This window comes from Chanos chanos, chromosome 3, assembly GCF_902362185.1.
Source record: "Chanos chanos chromosome 3, fChaCha1.1, whole genome shotgun sequence".
NCBI lineage: Eukaryota > Metazoa > Chordata > Actinopteri > Gonorynchiformes > Chanidae > Chanos > Chanos chanos.
Window position 1 is genome coordinate 53,970,581 of NC_044497.1, and position 19,404 is coordinate 53,989,984.

Below are 19,404 nucleotides of genomic sequence, written 5' to 3' on the forward strand. Positions count from 1 at the left end.
AAGGTGCAGTAGGCCATGGGTGGTAAAAAAAATACTTACCAGAAATATTTACTCTGAACAGTAAATAATCCATAATCGTCAGATACGTTTTCATAGATGTATAGAGTGTCTATATACATGATCGAAATGGCAACGTCATGGAACAGATGGTAATATGTACATCAAATGATAATGATGCGCTGTGCGTCGGAAAGGGGGCGTGGTGAAAACGTGCTCTCAAATCGCTCTTGCATTGGATTGGCTTTTATGTAAACCAATGACACATCTGTGTAGACTTGACTGCGTGTGGTACGCATACCCTTGGTAAACAATTACATATTAGGGACTGCTATGAAAGTCAGCGACTTCGCGTATTAGTGCACTTTTAATTAAAGGTAGTTTTGCGGTTCCTGATGTGGAATACGTGCGTGGTTAGTACCAGTTCGCCACACCCTTGCCAATGCGCAGCATTGACTCACAGTGATCAGTTCTGTACTTGCGATGAGTTTGCCGTGTGAGCCATCCGGGAGCCTGCGTATATTCATCTGCGTAAAATCATCATTGATCTGAGGTTGACAGGAACAGCACCGTTATCTTTGGAAAAAAAGAAAGAACAGTTTGCACGATCGATTCTGAGCCGTGACAATCAGCCATGGGAGGTAAGAAACAGCGGCACAAATCCCATCTCTTATTTGATTTTAAAGTGTAACCAATATTTGGAAACTGTGAATTTGTTGTTGATTTTGTCTGTTTATTTTATTACAGAGGCGGAGACGAGGCAGCGATTGCTGCGCAACGTGAAGAAAGAGGTAGGTGATTTGATGCCTGGACAGCAGAGGAGCATCATTAATAACAAGTAATGTGCAAAATTGCGGTATCATTTCCGAAGGTGTGTGATATCCAAACGCACAAACAATACATATCGCGCATGACAACGACATAGACTCGTAGGCCATTATTGCAAGAGTAATAATCGCTGCTGAAGAGGTCATTTATCGCATAATGTGTTATGCTGAGGACGAAGGCAATGACATGTCTCAGTACCGTAAGGAAACCACAATCACGTTTTTGGCTTAACATTAGCCTAAGCAAGGTGCTCGACTACGTTTGAGCAGTACCTTAATGGCTTAACTTAGACCATGCTTACGCCATAGCCTATTAAGTAACTGGTTTCTAACAAATGCTGAATCCCAGCATCCAGTGAAATAATGACTTAGTTACAACTATACAAGGTCGCTTTGGTTCGTCATCCACTGTCACAACGTCACCACGTATCAACCATTTTCCTTCCCAAAAGGCCAATTGACATGTTTTTTGTCCCACTCGTAATGTTGAGGCACTGATCACGTTTTCAAATAAAACAGCAAAAAGTCATGAAAGCCTAAACAAACGTCTCAAAAGAAATTTAGAATATTATTCGATACAACAATATCATGTGAAAGAAAGCCTAGCGTGAAAGAAATGTACCATTTTTTCTGCTGAAACAGATGCATGAATTAATGTATATGCACATAAAACACGGAGTCCGTACTGAAATGATGCGGTTAACTTGCAGTATACAATTCCAGCAGCTTGGCCGTTTGACTGATTATGTGCCGGATGTTGTCAATGTGTCTTAGCTTTTTCTTCACCGTTGATCTATCAGTTAAATTGATAACCGGGGCACATGTCATTGTTTGAATTGTTGACTGTAAGATTTTTTCTTGGATGATGCAGAGAGCATGTGGATATGACCACTTTAGGTTGTCAACAAATTAGATCATGTGTTTTATAAAAAATTATATAACTGATTTCAGCATTTATGCAATGCTTTATGCAATGCTTTGTGGTTACATCTTGTGTGAAAACTGAGAAAATGTTGAAGAGTCACCATTTCTCGGTCTGATGGGCTGCAGGTGCTAATTCTGATGCTTTTCCTGTCTTTCAAATATGGCATTTATTGAGCGTAAAGCCACGAGTTCATACGGGAGTGGGGGATTTGGGGAGCGGATGGCTATATCGTCGGCCATATGGTCTATCAATATGATATGATTTAACTTTAGCTTCAATACAAATATAAAGAGATCACCTTGGCAGTGTGAGGCATGAATCATTTCACAGTAGGCCCAGCGGAGTAAATAACAACTGATTGGTATCTCCGAATGAGTCATAGTTTCGTGTACAGTGTATAGAGAAATGTACGGTTACTACTGGATTTAGCGGTACAAATGAGGGTTGCGGAAAAAAAGAACGAAACCAGCTGAACGTTACAGACGAAACACACTTATTATGCTATGTCTTTTTTGCTCTCCTGCACGTTTGGAAAATACCATCTTCTGTGGTTGCTCTAGTAGTCATAGGAATGTCGTTTTCCTCACAGATGTGTGACTTTTTTTTTTTTTTTTTTAGAGCACATCATTATCATGTATATTCACACTTTCTGAGCGCTCACGGGAGGGGGTTTGAGGTTAGTCAAGCCCGGCGGGTGGTAGGTTTCCATTTTCTAATCACATCATCAAGAACGAAGTCTTGACATCCTCACACTTTAAACCAAACAGCATTAGATCTCTAAACATTTGTGACAGCAACATAATTATTATTTTCTAAAAAAAGCTGAATTAATCACAGCCCATAGGCCTGTGTCATTCCCTATCTCACAATACCAGTTAATAAAACACTGACCATCTGTGTGTATGGTATACCTAAATTTCATTGTAATTTACAGGTGGAATGTAAGTAGTAGTCAGTGATTTACAGTCATTTACATGATGTGTTCTGTTCTTAATCACTGTATATCTTCTGTACACATGATGAATATTAAGCATCATTATGAATACGAGGCATCTTTGCCTATTTTTTTTTTTTACCGACATGAAGACCATCCATCATAGTCTGTCAGTGAGGTCATAGCAGTTATTTTAGGTTAATCAAAGGAGTGAAAGAGGACATGGGCATATAATCGTTTGCTTGGGCTATAACAACCCGAATGCTCTACAGCCACAGCTAATGAATCCTACATTTTTGTTTGTTTCTTTTCTATTGGTTGGCTAGAAAAGAGTCAGAGTATTTCGCTATATCTAACTCACTTACACACGGTTACATTTAGTTCCCTTAAAATGTAAAAAAAAAAAAAGCGGTTTCTTTTTATAATGAGCTGTTTGGGAACCTCATAGATCATAAAACATTTAAACACTTATTTTATTCATAGCACGCAGACTGCAGTTGCAATTCACTCATAATTATCTGTAGATATAAACTGTAATTGTTATAGCGCTTTCTAAAGGAGGTGAATTAATTTGCAGTTGTCTCTTTTCACAATTATAGACATATATAAAACTAAATATAGGATTTCACTATTCCACATGTATATTTTCCACAGGTGTCATTTATAATGCTACCATTACCTTTTTTATTTTAAATAGCTGTTTACTACAGTCAAGCAATGTTTTTTTTTTTTTTTTTTACATAACCCTTATGTTCCATGCAGATTTTTGCCGGCCTTTTTCATCATTGCGAGTCCTGAAAAGAAAAAAAACAACAACTCTTGCTTTGTTTGGACACAGGGGAGAATACAGAGGATGTTTTATTTAGTGCCGTGTGTCCAACTCATTCCTCACCTCCTGCCTCCCTCCCCTCACCGCTCTAAAGTCACGTATGAATCATTGGCATCAGGGTATTTAAAGACAGGCCCCCGCATATGTAAAGACAGGTGGAATAAAAGAAGAAAAGAAAACAGTACCCAGTTGGACTCTCATTCTTTTTTATCAATCGATTCTTTTTTTTTTTTTTCTTCCTCTGCTTTAATACTCTGCCTACGTTCTTTTCATCTATGTCTTCTTCCTCCGTGTTGAATTCTAGGAAGGCTTCGATGAGACTTAGAATCTCTGTTTTGGGGGTCAAAATCTTCCTCAATGTCTCTCTTACTCCTCCAGGTCAAACAGATCATGGAGGAGGCGGTAACCCGAAAGTTCGTGCATGAGGATAGCAGTCACATTATCTCCTTCTGTGGTAAGGAACCTTCTGTGGCCCCCTCTTGTCATGTGGTTTTTCTTTTTTTAGGGGCGGTTTGAAAAAAACGGAAGAGAAAAGTGATGTCATGTTGTTCTTTACAACGTGTGAGCTGCCTGTGTGCACTTGCACCTAGCGGTTTCCTTGACCTGTCACGGCCTGTTCTTTGATTTAGAATCCACTATGACATCATCAGTCTTTTAGCTTAAAGCATCAGAATTTCGATTATTCACAAAAGATTCCACAATCTCACGCCTATTTAGTGTAAATTTGTGTGTTAACCTGAAGCTATTCGTTTTGGTCTGTGTGCGCTGCGTTTACTTTAGATAGGTGCTAGGCTTAGAGGCCAAACGTTTATGGATTGGCAAACCAAACTCCGTGTTGAGATGGTGTGTAGGTTGGTGGTTGGTCACCTAATGAGCCTAATGATGACTACAGTGACATTCACTCCTGTGAAGTCTGCTAGCAGAGGAGCAGAAATCGCATCCGTTTTCACGGACGCTTTTTTGAATTCCAAGCCCTGTCAGCTCCACCCACCAATCTGTTTACGACAGAAGTCACAGGGAGAGGGCAAAAGATAAAAACGGAGAGCGAGAGGGAGAGAGTGCTGCAGAAATATCCTGTGCGGTACCAATACACGCCAAACATACGTTAAAAGTTGTTTGGTATCAGAATATCTGCTTTGACCTATGCAGTGGTTCCTTCATATTGAGGGGAAGTATTTCGGTAAACATTTTTCGGTTACGAGTCACATGTTTTTTAAGTTTGCATGTATGCGCATCATTTGTGTGCTTGCATTTGAGTGCGCACCCTTCTCAGTTTGGGCTCATGTACATACGTTCATGTCTTCACAGCTGTGGTGGAGGCTTGTGTGTTACATGGCCTGAGGCGAAGGGCAGCTGGTTTCCTGCGCAGTAACAAGTTGGCAGCTCTCTTCATGAAGGTGGGCAAGGTCTTCACTCCAGCAGAGGACCTGTGTAGGAAAGTTCAGGAACTAGAGCAGATCATCGAGAACAAGTAAGGCCATAGACGCCAGTCCAATCAAAGCGTTACTCCTGCTTTTGAATGCATAAATACAGCCAAACTCAGGCAAATGTATTCATCCTGGCGTGCATTAAACCCTTAAATACACGGTCAATGCATTATACACCAAAGGCGCTCATTTAAAACGAATAACATCTCCGACATTGCTACTCCCTTGAAATATAATGCTTGTTCCAAATTAGAATTGTTGTCAGCAGCTCGTAACAGATGGAGGTTCTACGCTATAATGATTTGACTTTTGAACTGCATTTATGATTTAAGTACTTTCCAGACTTATGTTAATGTAGATTTATTCTGATGGGTTTTTTTTCTAATGGCAGCAGACAGAACCAGGCCCAGTTGAGCCAGGACAGTACTCGAAAGCAGCCCAGACTCCCAAACTTATCCCCTCAGGCAATTAAGCACCTGTGGGTCCGCACCGCGCTGACAGAGAAAGTTCTGGACAAGATTGTGCTCTACTTAGTGGAGAACAGCAGGTTGGAAACCAGTAAACCTGTCTGTTATGCTTACACTCTCTAGCACAAACATGAACGGTCATGGATGACCGTATAAACTGTTGTATCATGCCACGCTGACTTGTTTTAATTTCTCTTCCTGCAGTAAATTCTATGAGAGGGAAGCTTTGTTAAGGGATCCTGTTGATGGACCAATTCTTGCATCTCTATTGGGTATAAAACCAACACACACACACACATCCACACTCATACACTCCCCAACTACTTCATACATTTTACACCCCCCCCCCCCATCCCACTGCACACACACACACACACACACACACACAAAATGTCACTCAGAAGTATGGAAAGCATAAAAGAGAACAATATGTTGTGAGAGTAATTCAGCCAGTGACAGCAAAATGATGTGTGTAGTTGTCAGTGAAGCAGTTTGTCATTAACACCGATAATTATGAAAATGAGTAAACGCATCAGCACCACGCCACCTCCTGAAACCATGCTCTATTCACAGTCACTCCTTTTTTTGGGGGCTCTTTTGTCCCCCTTTTCACCCAGTACTGTTATCTTTCTGCCCCCCGCCCCCCCCCCCCCCCATGCCACCCCCACATCCCCCATGCCAGCTGGGGAGTGCTGTAGACTTGTGGAGTTGTCAACTCCTTCTCTTAGCCAGACTGTGAAGTGGAGGACTTCTCTGGGGAATTGTAAACACTATGCTTCTCAGATCTGTCCAGCGCTAATCTGGTGATCTGATTGACAGGTGGTAGTTGATATTGGAATGACGGGGAGACAATTCCCCCGCTGGCCTCCCACCCGTGAATACCGCCAAAAGAGCCTTTGTGTGGGCGCCCCCGGCCAAGCCGAGAGCGCAGCTACCGGTAATCGATCGCACGTCTCTGTGTTGGTGGGCTAGCATCTTTTTTCCTTTACCCATCACCCCCCAACCACCAACCCCCCCCCCCCCCCCCCCCCCCGCCTCCCCCACCCCCCAACCCCCACACCCACACCTTAAATGGATGCTATTCTTAGAAAAACAGATTGGCTGTGAATCATGCTGGTTTCACTCTGCGGATCAAGTCGAATCCGTAGAATGACGTAGTCAAGGTATTCTTAATGGATTCTCATTAGTGTTTGTAACTAGGGGACACTTTGACCCAGACGAGACCAGACAAGACAAATAAACTAAGAGAGGGTATGTTCAGTACTAAACCACATGCTAAAAGAGATATCAAAGGGTATGATTTGAAGGACACCTCAACCCGACCGGCACTTTGATGATGACTGATGACTGATACATACATTTTTGAGGTGTGCGAACTGCTGTGGGTGACTGGTCTTGTTCCTACTCTCTGACTCATGCAGTGGGACCGTGTGCTCTGGAGTACACCAAAGCCAAAACGGCGAATCACTTCTGGACCGACCCGTCTGCCGACGAACTGGTTCAGAGACACCGCATTCACAGTGGCCACTGCCGGCAAGACTCTCCTACCAAGCGCCCTGCCCTTGTGAGTACTGCTATTGTAGGTACAAACATAATAATATCAAAATTATTGTATTTGTGGGTGAAATCTCGTGTTAAAAGTTTTATTGCTGGACGATATATAGCAGGGTAGAGTGCCAAAGATGCCAATTCACATTCATGTATTTGTTACTCTTTTTACGATATTTAACCCTATCCCAATGCCTGCCTTGACCACCACCCTCTGCCCCGCCCTCCCGCTCCCATTTGCGCACATATTTCAACTGTGGAAAGATCCAGAAAAGGCAGTCCAGCGGAAGTATGGACGACAGGCCCTCGCTTTGGGCTCGAGACTATGTGGAGTCGCTCCATCAAAATTCCCGAGCCACACTGCTGTTCGGCAAAAACAACGTCCTCGTGCAGCCGGTAAGACTGCTCCTGCCAGTCATCACACACTCGACCTGTGCATAGGACAACCGACAGTCATCACACACTCGACCCGTGCATAGGACAACCGACAGTCATCACACACTCAACCTGTGCATAGGACAACCGACAGTCATCACACACTCAACCTGTGCATAGGACAACCGACAGTCATCACACACTCAACCTGTGCATAGGATAACCGACAGTCATCACACACTCGACCCGTGCATAGGACAACCGACAGTCATCACACACTCGACCTGTGCATAGGACAACCGACAGTCATCTCACACTCGACCCGTGCATAGGACAACCGACAGCTGGTTCAGCTGACAGCTGACATCACACACTCAACCCGTGCATAGGACAACCGACAGTCATCACACACTCAACCTGTGCATAGGACAACCGACAGTCATCACACACTCAACCTGTGCATAGGACAACCGACAGTCATCACACACTCAACCTGTGCATAGGACAACCGACAGCTGACTCAGCCGACAGCTGACATCGCACACTCAACCTGTGCATAGGACAACCGACAGTCATCACACACTCGACCTGTGCATAGGACAACCGACAGTCATCACACACTCAACCTGTGCATAGGACAACCGACAGTCATCACACACTCGACCTGTGCATAGGACAACCGACAACTGACTCAGCCGACAGCTGACATCACACACTCGACCTGTGCATAGGACAACCGACAGCTGACTCTGTGTCTGCGAGGAACGCTTTGATTTAGAACAGGATATACAAAGCATCTTTAAGTTGGAGGACTCTGATGTTTTAATAAGCATTAAGTTCTTTGTAAGGACTGACTGGACCTCCTCCTGAGGTCATGACCCTTGTATCAAGTCTGTAAACTGAAGTCCCTTTTTAAGGAACCATTTTGAAGCATATACTGTGACACTGGTTCAGGATCATACTGTCCTCTCTGACTTGTCTGTCATTAGTCACCTTAATCAAGGAATTAATGTAACTTCTCACTTTGTGATGGATGTATTGTGCCTAAGTGCTCTAATTTGACTTGGATTTCACTCCTCTGACAGACAGATGACATGGAAGCTATCCCGGGATACCTTTCCCTCCATCAGACTGCAGATCTCATGACACTGAAGTGGACGCCAAACCAGCTAATGAACGGGACCGTGGGCGAATTTGAGTATGAGAAAAGGTAAAAGTGTTTTGTTTAAGCTGATCAAATAAACGAACTAACTAATAAACTGTAAACAACGATGATCTTCCCATCAAGATGTTCTTATTAATGACATTACTCATTACGCTCTTTTCAAGAAATGGTGGTATTCTGACTTTTTGCTTTTTTCTTTCCTGTAGCGTTTACTGGGATTATGCAATGACGATACGCCTTGAGGAAATAGTCTATTTGCACTGCCACCAACAAGGTTTGTGGACACCAACAGTTCATCACTTTCATCAGTGATTTTTTCTTGGTTTAAACTGCATTTATCAGTTTGTGTACTGTTCTTACTCAGCTTTAGATTCATATTTAGGATAATCTTCCAAGTGCGTGCATTACTGACTGTGTATCGCCTGTGTGTTCGTCTGTAACTGCAGTGGACAGTGGAGGCACGGTGGTGTTGGTGAGCCAAGATGGCATCCAAAGGCCGCCATTTCATTTCCCCAGAGGAGGCCACCTGTTACAGTTCCTCACATGCCTGGAAACTGGGCTCCTGCCCCACGGCCAGCTGGACCCACCCCTGTGGTCTCAGAGAGGGAAGGTGAGGAAAGAGGTTTAGCCTCGTGGTCGTGGCCTATTTTTTTATGTGAAATAAATAGACACAGTGCATACGCTGATCTGTGTTATATTCTCCTCTGACTATTCTTATTGTGTTTGTTTGTGTGTGTGTGTGTATGTGTGTGTTGTGTGTTTGTGTGTGTGTGTGTGTGTGTGTGTGTGTGTGTGTGTGTGTGTGTGTGTATGTGTGTATGTGTGTGTGTATGTGTGTGTGTGTGTATGTGTGTTTGTTTGTGTGTGTGTGTGTGTGTGTGTGTGTTTGTGTGCCTGTTTCAATAACACTAATATCAGGCACATTACACAGTTACAAACAAAAGGTGCGAGTTTCATTAATTTAGCAAATTTAAGTGAGTCCAGTAAAAAATATATATATTTTTTTTTATCTCAGAATATTACTGTAGGTTTATTAGACGTTAGGTCTGAAGTACCGAGTAACATTTTAAGTGATGTACTTTGGTTAGGATTTGAAAATTTGACTTTTGTCATATTTCTTCAGGGGAAAGTGTTCCCAAAACTGCGCAAGAGAAGTCCACACGGATCCTGCGAGTCTTTCTCTGACAAGGACGAGGATGAGGCCACCGACTACGTTTTTCGGATAATATACCCCGGTAGCCAGTCAGAGTTTGGTATGTAACTGGAGTCATTTGGTGCAACGTGCTGTGAAGACCCCTTAAACTGGTTCATTTGTCCTCGTTGTTACCTGGGTGTGTGATGTCTTGCTTTGATTCCGTCTGTTCGTAGTTTAATTGGGTTTTACCTCCCGCCCTTCCTCTTGTGTTTAGCCCCTGTCCCTGCCCTGTCCGCTACTGATCATCTCATACGGATGTGGATCCTTCTTCCTCACAAAGTCAAACCATCATTTGGGCATTACTTCAACCCTCCACAACTCCATTTGCTGAACTGCATTTTCATGGTCAGCTCAGCATTTCTGATCTCAGTTCAGTTTTTTGGTTTTTTTTTTGGGGGTTTCCTGTCACCTTTTCTCCAAAACCTCCTCCTCCACCTTCATTATGCAGCATGTTTTGTCCCTTGGTTCATTGGTTGGTGTCTGATACACTTTCTGTCTTTGGTGTAACCTCAATATGTACTGTTTGACTTCTATCCAGATCACTGACATCGATGTGGATATCAGTGGTTGTTATGACAAAGATGATAATAATGATGATGATGATGATAGAGATGATAATGATGAAGATGATGATGATAAGATTCTCCTCTTTTATGACGCAGTGGGTCCTGAGCTGATAGATCAGGGAATGAACATGTGGCAACCCTCTCCCAGAAAGTCCTCCTGCTCCTCCTGTTCGCAGAACGGCTCCTCCGACAGTGGTCTCCCCAACGGATGTAATCACGACAGGCTAGTATTACGATGATAAGTTACAGAGACATATCGTTGTTACCGGGACTAAATGTACCTACCGTGTGGATTTAAAGAAGAACCTTCAGAAGCTAGGTAATAGTAGTTTCACGTCTCTCTCTCTCTCTCTCTCTCTCTCTTCTGCAGGGCGCCTCTGAAGTTACTTTGCGAGACGATGAAATACCAGATCATTTCTCGTGCTTTCTATGGCTGTATGTAAAAAACAAAAAAAAAAACAAAAAACAAAACAAACAAAAAAAATCTAATTCAAAAACAGTAATGAAAGGTTTTGACCTGATGTTTTGACCTGAGGTTTTGACCTTGCAGAAGACCTTGTTTTGACCTTGAAAGCAAACTGTGTCTCACCTAGGGTTAGCGTACTGCCGCCATTTGTCGACTGTCCGCACACACCTGTCTGCCCTGGTTAACCCCACAATCGTGGAGCCCGACATTCCCTACGATGCCAGAGGAGGACTCTCCACGGAAGTGTGGAACACTTTTCTCCAAAACTCTGCTGTAAGAGCGGTTTGTTTTCCTGGCTGAGGAGCACTTTTATCAGCTCAGTTCAGTGTTAATCAGAGTCCCAGTGAAGAATGTTAGGAAAGAAGATTTATGTTTCATTAATCAGTGAGCAGGCTATGTGCATGAAGTCTTTGAATGAAGAGGGCCCTGTCCCATTCTTTTCAGTGTTTCCTTATGTTGTGTCCCTGCTCACTCAATTGACAGGATGTAGACGCTTTACGTGTCATGTTTCATTGCTATTGCTCCAACACACCGACACACATTGGTATTGTTCCAATATACCTGTTAGAACTTTAGTGACCTGCAAAAAAAGGGGCACTTAAATGTATTTGGACACAGACGAATCACTCTAATATTCAAATACGTATTTAACTCAGGTCTACCATGAAAAAAAAAACTATTTGTTTAATGAATCACTCCCCTTTTTCTCTGTCAGGCCTACGAGGAAGAAGAACTTCTGAGGCTTGTGTACTATGGCGGTGTTGAGCCAGGACTGCGTAAAGAGGTCTGGCCCTTCCTGCTTGGCCACTACCACTTCACCATGACCCCTCAGGAGAGAAAAGAGGTATGCTTTCAGCCCTGAATGGGCATGGGACCCTGCTATGTGTGTCTGCTAAGACAAGAGTAGGTCTTGGTTGCATAGCCAAAAAGTTCTTTAATCCCATAAAACGGATTATTTTCATTTGGGCTGGTAACAGTATATGTAAAAGTTTTGTTTCATTTTTTTTGTTTTTTTTACAAATACTGTAATTCACTCTTGCTGTCCTCAAATTGTCCACTTTGTGTGGTGCAGAAAACTCGTGTAATCCTAAACATTTTTTAAATGGTAGCACGCGTTTAGCTACTTGATACGGTAGCCTACACTTCTAAACATGAATATAGTTTTCCTTTCATCTAAATGAGTGCACTGCCTATATAAGTAACAGACCTTCCCTAGAATACTGGTTGAACCACCCAGCCTGTAGATAAGGGAGGTAAAGTCTGGGTGTCTGAGAATGGTTTGTTTTGTCTAGGTGGACGAGCAGGTTCGGGCGTGTTATGAGCAGACCATGAGCGAGTGGCTGGGCTGTGAGGCTATTGTTCGACAGCGAGAGAAGGAGCAGCACGCTGCCGCTCTTGCCAAATGTGCTTCTGGAGCCAGCGTGGACGCAAGCCTGCGGCAGGACTCCACCATCAGCACCGATGTAAACAGAACGCTTTATCCACATAACGTTTTCACCAGTGCCGTGTTTTTATTTCTGCTCTGTGTGCGTATGTGCGCGCACACGTGCGTGCATGCATGCGCACACACACACACACACATGCACATACACACACACACACACACACACGCACACGCGCACACTCATACACACACACGCGCACGCACGCACACACCCACACACACACACACACACACACACACACTCACACACACACAGACTCACACACACACGCACACACTCACACACACACGGACACAGGCGCGCGCGCGTGTGCACAAGCACATGAGCATGCACACACACACACACACACACAGACAAACACACACACATACACACATACACTGTAATTATGAGAAATACTTAAAGTTATTTATTTTAATAAAATTATGTTGATATGTCAGTGGCCAATAAAGACTGGAAGTTGGTAACTGCAGTCAGACGGACAGAAATGTGGACTAACTAAGCGATGGACAGACCAACTCTAACTATATTCTAAAAGTTGTTTCATGTCAACACAGTCTATGCATTATGATTACCTGGAATCCCCTTTAATCTTACACATTCTTCCCTGAACAGTCCAATCAGAGTAGCAGCTCTGACAAGCCAAGCCACACCTGCTCCCAGAGTGACTCTAGCAGTAGTGCTCAGGTAAGAACCAGTTCACAATACTGTCACTAAAAAACACTGACTGTATTCTCAGTATCAGTTCAAACTATATGAGAAAGTCAGGTGTTTCAAATCATTTAAAACTCTTGGCTAAACATGTGGTGCAGTGCATATGTATTTGCTGTTTGAGTGTCCATCAGTGTATTATTACTTTATGTTGCGGCAGGAAAGCAGAATGATGGAATTAAATTATAACAGAATGACCTGGTGTCCACATGTTGTGTCTTACTGCAGGTGTTTGGGTCTGTGGAAGAGGTAGACCAAATTGAAACCGAACCTAAACCCAAAGAGGGAAAGCCCCAGCCCAAAATTGCCAATGGGGCACTCCCGAATTGCACCAGTTCTCCAGACTCCGGGCACCCGTCTTCTCGTAACTTCTCTGTCACCTCCGGGCTTTCGGACTGCTCCCCTAGCACAGAGGACACGTCAACGCAAGACTCAGGCTCCAAAGCCATCGATTTACCTTCAGCTGTAGTCATCCCAGAGAGCTCTGCTGAAGCCTCCATTGGTCTCAGCCTCGAAGACCAGTCCAGGGCAGAGTTAAAAGAGGAAAACCCCACAATCCCAGACATAGCTGAGGAAAAATCCAACAGCTCAGAAAGAATAGAGGACAGTACGTTAAAAGCAGAAGGCAAACCCAACACCCCAGACAGATTAGAGAACAGGGCGTTAAAACCTGAAGACGAAAAACCCAACACCCCAGAATGCGTAGAGGACAGTGTGTTAAAAACTGAAGAAGAAAAACCCGGCACCCTAGACAGAGTAGAGGACAGTGTGTTAAAAACGGAAGACAAAAAACCTGACACCCCAGACAGAGTAGAGGACAGTCTGTTAAAAACTGAAGAAGAAAAACCCAACACCCCAGACAGAGTAGAGGACAGTGCATTAAAAACTGAAGACAAAAAACCCGACACCCCAGACAGAGTAGAGGACAGTCTGTTAAAAACACAAAACGAAAAACCCAACACCCCAGACAGAGTAGAGGACAGTCTGTTAAAAACTGAAGACAAAAAACCCGGCACCCCAGACAGAGTAGAGGACAGTCTGTTAAAAACTGAAGAAGAAAAACCCAACACCCCAGACAGAGTAGAGGACAGTGTGTTAAAAACTGAAGAAGAAGAAAAACCCGACACCCCAGACAGAGTAGAGGACAGTGTGTTAAAAACTGATGAAGAAAAACCCAACACCCCAGACAGAGTAGAGGACAGTCTGTTAAAAACTGAAGAAGAAAAACCCAACACCCCAGAGAGAGTAGAGGACAGTGTGTTAAAAACTGAAGAAGAAAAACCCAACACCCCAGACAGAGTAGAGGACAGTCTGTTAAAAACACAAAACGAAAAACCCAACACCCCAGACAGAGTAGAGGACAGTCTGTTAAAAACTGAAGACAAAAAACCCGGCACCCCAGACAGAGTAGAGGACAGTCTGTTAAAAACTGAAGAAGAAAAACCCAACACCCCAGACAGAGTAGAGGACAGTGTGTTAAAAACTGAAGAAGAAGAAAAACCCGACACCCCAGACAGAGTAGAGGACAGTGTGTTAAAAACTGATGAAGAAAAACCCAACACCCCAGACAGAGTAGAGGACAGTCTGTTAAAAACTGAAGAAGAAAAACCCAACACCCCAGACAGAGTAGAGGACAGTGTGTTAAAAACTGAAGAAGAAGAAAAACCCGACACCCCAGACAGAGTAGAGGACAGTGTGTTAAAAACTGATGAAGAAAAACCCAACACCCCTGACAGAGTAGAGGACAGTCTGTTAAAAACTGAAGAAGAAAAACCCAACACCCCAGAGAGAGTAGAGGACAGTGTGTTAAAAACTGAAGAAGAAGAAAAACCCGACACCCCAGACAGAGTAGAGGACAGTGTGTTAAAAACTGATGAAGAAAAACCCAACACCCCAGACAGAGTAGAGGACAGTCTGTTAAAAACTGAAGAAGAAAAACCCAACACCCCAGAGAGAGTAGAGGACAGTCTGTTAAAAACTGAAGAAGACGAAAAACCCGACACCCCAGACAGAGTAGAGGACAGTCTGTTAAAAACTGAAGAAGACAAAGCTCAGGAAGGTGATGAAGTAGAAGTGGCTGATGCCAAAGAAACTCCCTGTGTTGAGTCTGTGGCACCTCAAGAAGAGAATGTCGACATACACAAAGTATCTGATGAGACGAATGTCACCGATGCAGAAGAAAACACAATGTCAGAAACGCAACCGTCTTTAGGTTCCGAAGCCGAGGACACGAAATCTTCAGAAATTGTTGACAAAGAGTGTGAACAAGAAACACATCCAGCAAAGCATTCTGTCAAGGAGAACGAAAACTCTTTTGATGATAGTGACATCAAAGAACCACAAAAAATAAATGATGACATTCAGACAACCGTAGACCGAAGTGATGGAGAGACTGAGGAGAAAAATGAAAAATCAGACACTGAGATGGTCCTGAAATCTGAAACACAAGAAAACGATGCTTCAGAAAAGGAAAACTGTTGTAATCTTAAAGCAGTAGCCCATGATTCATCCATCAGTGAGAGCATGTCTCCTGAGGCGTCAGACATCAGTAAACCTTCTGACATTGAAGAGGTTACTGTCTCTGATTCAAAAGAAACAAAATGTTCTCTAACGGAAGATTCTGAAACAGAAAAGAAAGATATTGAACCTTTGTCTGAGGTAGAATCATCAAACATCAAAGATCCAGAGCCTTTGGTAGAAAATGACCCTAAAGTCCAAGACAGCAAAGACGCACAAGTTATGATGGCACGAGATTCTGATAGAGGGGAGAACAAATTGATAGTGAAACAAATCACGGCCCCAGAGTCTGAAACGTGCATCTCAATTGGCTCGTTAACGAAGCAGTCCCCCGACATGCCGGATTCTGATGACTCGCCGTCGGCCTTGGAGATGGAAGAGATTCCATCTGCCTTGGTGTGCATGTCCTCAGAGGATAACTGGTCCAACTCCCCCATCACCCTGGGGGGTCCACCGCTGACCCTGTCGATGTTGAGGGGGGGAAATGGGGCGGAGATGCCTGCTCTGGAGCTGTGCACGGAGGCGGGAGCAAACACAAGCCCAGAGGGAACGGAATCAGCGTTGTCTGAGGACGAGCCCGAGATGGACAGCCTGTTCCCCAAACCCGACTCCCTGGCCGTCGGAGGAGAACTCAAAAACGACGTCGCTTCGCCTGTGTCCTCCATCGGCACCACGTATTCCGTACGTGCACTAGCCCCAGCGTTTTAGTGCGAATTAAATGTTTGTGATGTGTTTCTTGGGTTCTTATATCAAGAGTATCAAGAATAAATACATTCTGATGAACTACAAGAGTCTAGTGAAAAACAAACAAAAAAAAGTCTTGTATCACTGATATAAGAGACAGTCAGTGACCGCAGTATTTATTAAAACGTGGTAAATATAATAACATTAAACTATTTATTGTACTTGTTTATTCCTTACATTGCAGCAAGAGCTGGTAGACTTGTACACACTCAACTTGCACCGCATTGACAAAGACGTTCAGCGTTGTGACCGAAACTACTGGTATTTCACGACCACCAACCTAGAAAAACTACGCAACATCATGTGCAGGTGAAGTGACGTCGTATGGACTTTACTTTTATCATTTACAGTATGTATTGCAAGGCTTTACATCTTTCCCACTGAGTACTGAAGCACAGCTCAATTGTATGAGAGTATTTTCCTGCTAAAATATTCAACCATAAATCAGTTCCATGCCAACCTTTGCTGCTGAATATTCGACCGTGTATCGAGTCTTTGCTAATCTTATGCGCAGCTGTGTTCACCTTACCCTTGAGGAAAGGCTAAAGCCTGTTGTCTTGACGGAGAGCGTTTGATTATGAACCAGAGAGTATTCTTATGTTGCTGTTGTGCGAAAGATCTTGGGCGTCGTCCTTACTCTTCCATAACTGCTTTTTTTTTTGCTTGGCAGCTACGTCTGGCAGCATCTGGATATCGGCTATGTCCAGGGAATGTGTGACATATTGGCACCCTTGCTTGTCATTCTGGACGATGGTATGTTTATTCTGAGGTCACTGAACCGGTTGCAAATTAGTGGACAAACACTGTTTTGTACTCATTTACATGCTTCATAGGAATCTGGTCCTGTATGTGATTCTGAGTGGAAATAATGTCATAAGTGTTTTGTTTTGTTTTGTTTTGTTTTTTTTCTCAGAGGCCATGGCTTTCAGCTGCTTTACTGAACTCATGAAGAGAATGAACCAGAACTTTCCTCATGGTGGAGCCATGGATACCCACTTTTCCAATATGCGGTCACTAATTCAGGTACTGCTTCACAAACACAATTAAAACATGCACTAGAGAAAATACTACAAAATTCCTCAGAAAAACAAAACAAAACAAAACAAACAAACAAACAAACAACAAGCAAACGTTATTCATAGTCATGCAATCTAACATGATGCTTACTTACATTGACATTGAGGCTTTTGGCAGAAGCTTTCGTCCAAAGCAACTTACAAAAGAACATAGAGAATAGACTTAAACAGCTTAGACCAGCTCATCTCAGGATGTAATAATGCATAGCATAAGCTGACATTTGTGCAAAACTGTTTGAATCATACACAGGTATTCTTGTTATGATTACAGTTAAGTCTCATAATGGGCATTGGCTACTGTTTGTCTGTGCAGATCCTCGACTCTGAGCTCTTTGAGCTGATGCAGCAGAACGGTGACTACACTCATTTTTACTTTTGTTATCGTTGGTTCCTGTTGGACTTTAAGCGAGGTATGTCATTGCGTAGTCATGTCATGTTGTGCTCAGATTCTAAGCCGTTCATTTAATTTTACAATAGGAAGAATTAGCATCACAGTATAGTGGCAGTTGAGTGACAGTTTACAGGGTGAGTGCATAGCCCATTTTGTTACTTAAATTCTTTAATTCAAGGGTAAAACATTTTATATCAAAATAAATTCCAGATTGATTGTTTAACCACACAGTGTGTGTATGGTACTATCCTCTAATTGGCTTTGACCGCTGTAGTTATGCAGCTTGCATAGGAGCTCTTCTAAATCTCTCAGGCCGACCCGGGCTCTCATCGCTTCATCTGTACCTTACTTTCCCTAGAGATGGTTTATGAGGACGTGTTCTCTGTGTGGGAGACCATCTGGGCTGCTCGTTACGCTTCCTCCAGTCACCTTGTCCTCTTCATTGCCCTGGCCCTGGTAGAGATCTACAGAGACATCATTCTGGAGAACAACATGGACTTCACCGACATCATCAAGTTCTTCAATGGTGAGATAACAGGAACGGAAAAGGAAAGAATTAAGACTCGCTTAAAATTCACTTGTTTCAGGTGATAGGGGTTTTGTTCTAAAATGTGCAGTGAACATTGATATGACCGATGCTCTCTGAATGCAATCAAATGAATGTGTCTTATTTCAGAAATGGCGGAGCGTCATGACGTCCAGCAGGTTCTGGAAATGGCGCGAGATCTAGTTCACAAAGTCCAGACCCTCATTGAGAACAAATGATTCATCCGCCTGAGTCTCCCATTGGCTGATGCTACCAACTGCCTCCCTGGTCCAGACTGAATGCAGGAACATAGAACTGCTCATCACCATCAGTTATTTCAAAGCTTGTATTTTAGGCTACCCATCGTTCTCCTATTTGATGTGACAAGATGGCGGGCCGATATCCCAGGCCCGGAATGACAGCGGCAGAGTTGCAGCTTTTCACACATGAATAATCCCTCATTATAACAGAGCACGGGTATAATGTCACTTGTAACTGAGTAACTGATTTGTGGTGATTTTAAGTGAAAAATGGTGCGTTCAGTCAAAACAGTGTTAATCACTCTAAGAACTTGAAGTTGAGGAGAGGAGCATAAATTATTTCATTTTTCCATGGAGCGCACCTTTCCGTAATCTCTCATAGGGGGTGTAAGAAGCACAATCACATTACTGAGATTTTATCTATGTAAGTAAAAGAGGCATCCGTCATTTGAAAACGCTCCTTTCCCACGTCGGCTCTCCCTTACGCTCATGAAATTTGATGGTCCTCACTTTTCTTTGACATTTTAGGAGCATTACATATCAGCACACTTCCTTAGTGTTCAGGTATAAGGTAAAACTTTCATGCGACAGAACAAGAGGGTACATTGTGTAATTACAAGCAAAGATGTTTCCCTGTGTACTCGAATTATTCAAATTTGCCTGTTGAGCTGCTACATACGTATGTACCTCACTCAGTGATCTTACCTTAATTTTAATATAATCTATCTCTATGCTCTGAGATGTTTTAAAATATATTTTTGCCTTAAGTTCTTCAGTTCAGGGATGTGTTTGGTGGAGTTTTTTGCAGATTCGTGAGTGCTTACACCACAAAAGCCATTCAGAGTGTTTGTAAATTGCATTGTTGGTTTTTTTGGGGGTTTTTCTGAGTACTAATTTGTCCCTGATTTTATTCAGAACACAGTTGGGAAAGCCCATAAGTGCTCTCACACACATGAGAATCTTTTGTGTATGTATGTGGCTCTGAACCACCAGCAACCAGTTTGTAGAACGGT

The 19,404-nt window shown here is 43.2% G+C and overlaps 1 protein-coding gene across 1 annotated transcript; it reads left to right on the forward strand.

Moving 5' to 3' along the window:
- The first annotated feature begins 743 nt into the window (after positions 1 to 743).
- On the forward strand, positions 744 to 18,370 carry sgsm1b (small G protein signaling modulator 1b). Its single transcript, XM_030768066.1, has 24 exons — positions 744 to 788; positions 3,891 to 3,966; positions 4,821 to 4,983; positions 5,334 to 5,486; positions 5,611 to 5,678; positions 6,828 to 6,970; positions 7,219 to 7,350; positions 8,415 to 8,539; positions 8,701 to 8,768; positions 8,941 to 9,104; positions 9,618 to 9,747; positions 10,352 to 10,478; positions 10,626 to 10,690; positions 10,849 to 10,994; positions 11,437 to 11,565; positions 12,014 to 12,184; positions 12,782 to 12,853; positions 13,106 to 16,075; positions 16,323 to 16,447; positions 16,809 to 16,891; positions 17,052 to 17,161; positions 17,528 to 17,624; positions 17,964 to 18,131; positions 18,282 to 18,370. Exons 2-24 carry the CDS (start codon positions 3,903 to 3,905, stop codon positions 18,368 to 18,370), a joined length of 5,562 nt encoding a protein of 1,853 aa, XP_030623926.1. The 5' UTR covers positions 744 to 788; positions 3,891 to 3,902.
- The last annotated feature ends 1,034 nt before the right edge of the window (positions 18,371 to 19,404 follow it).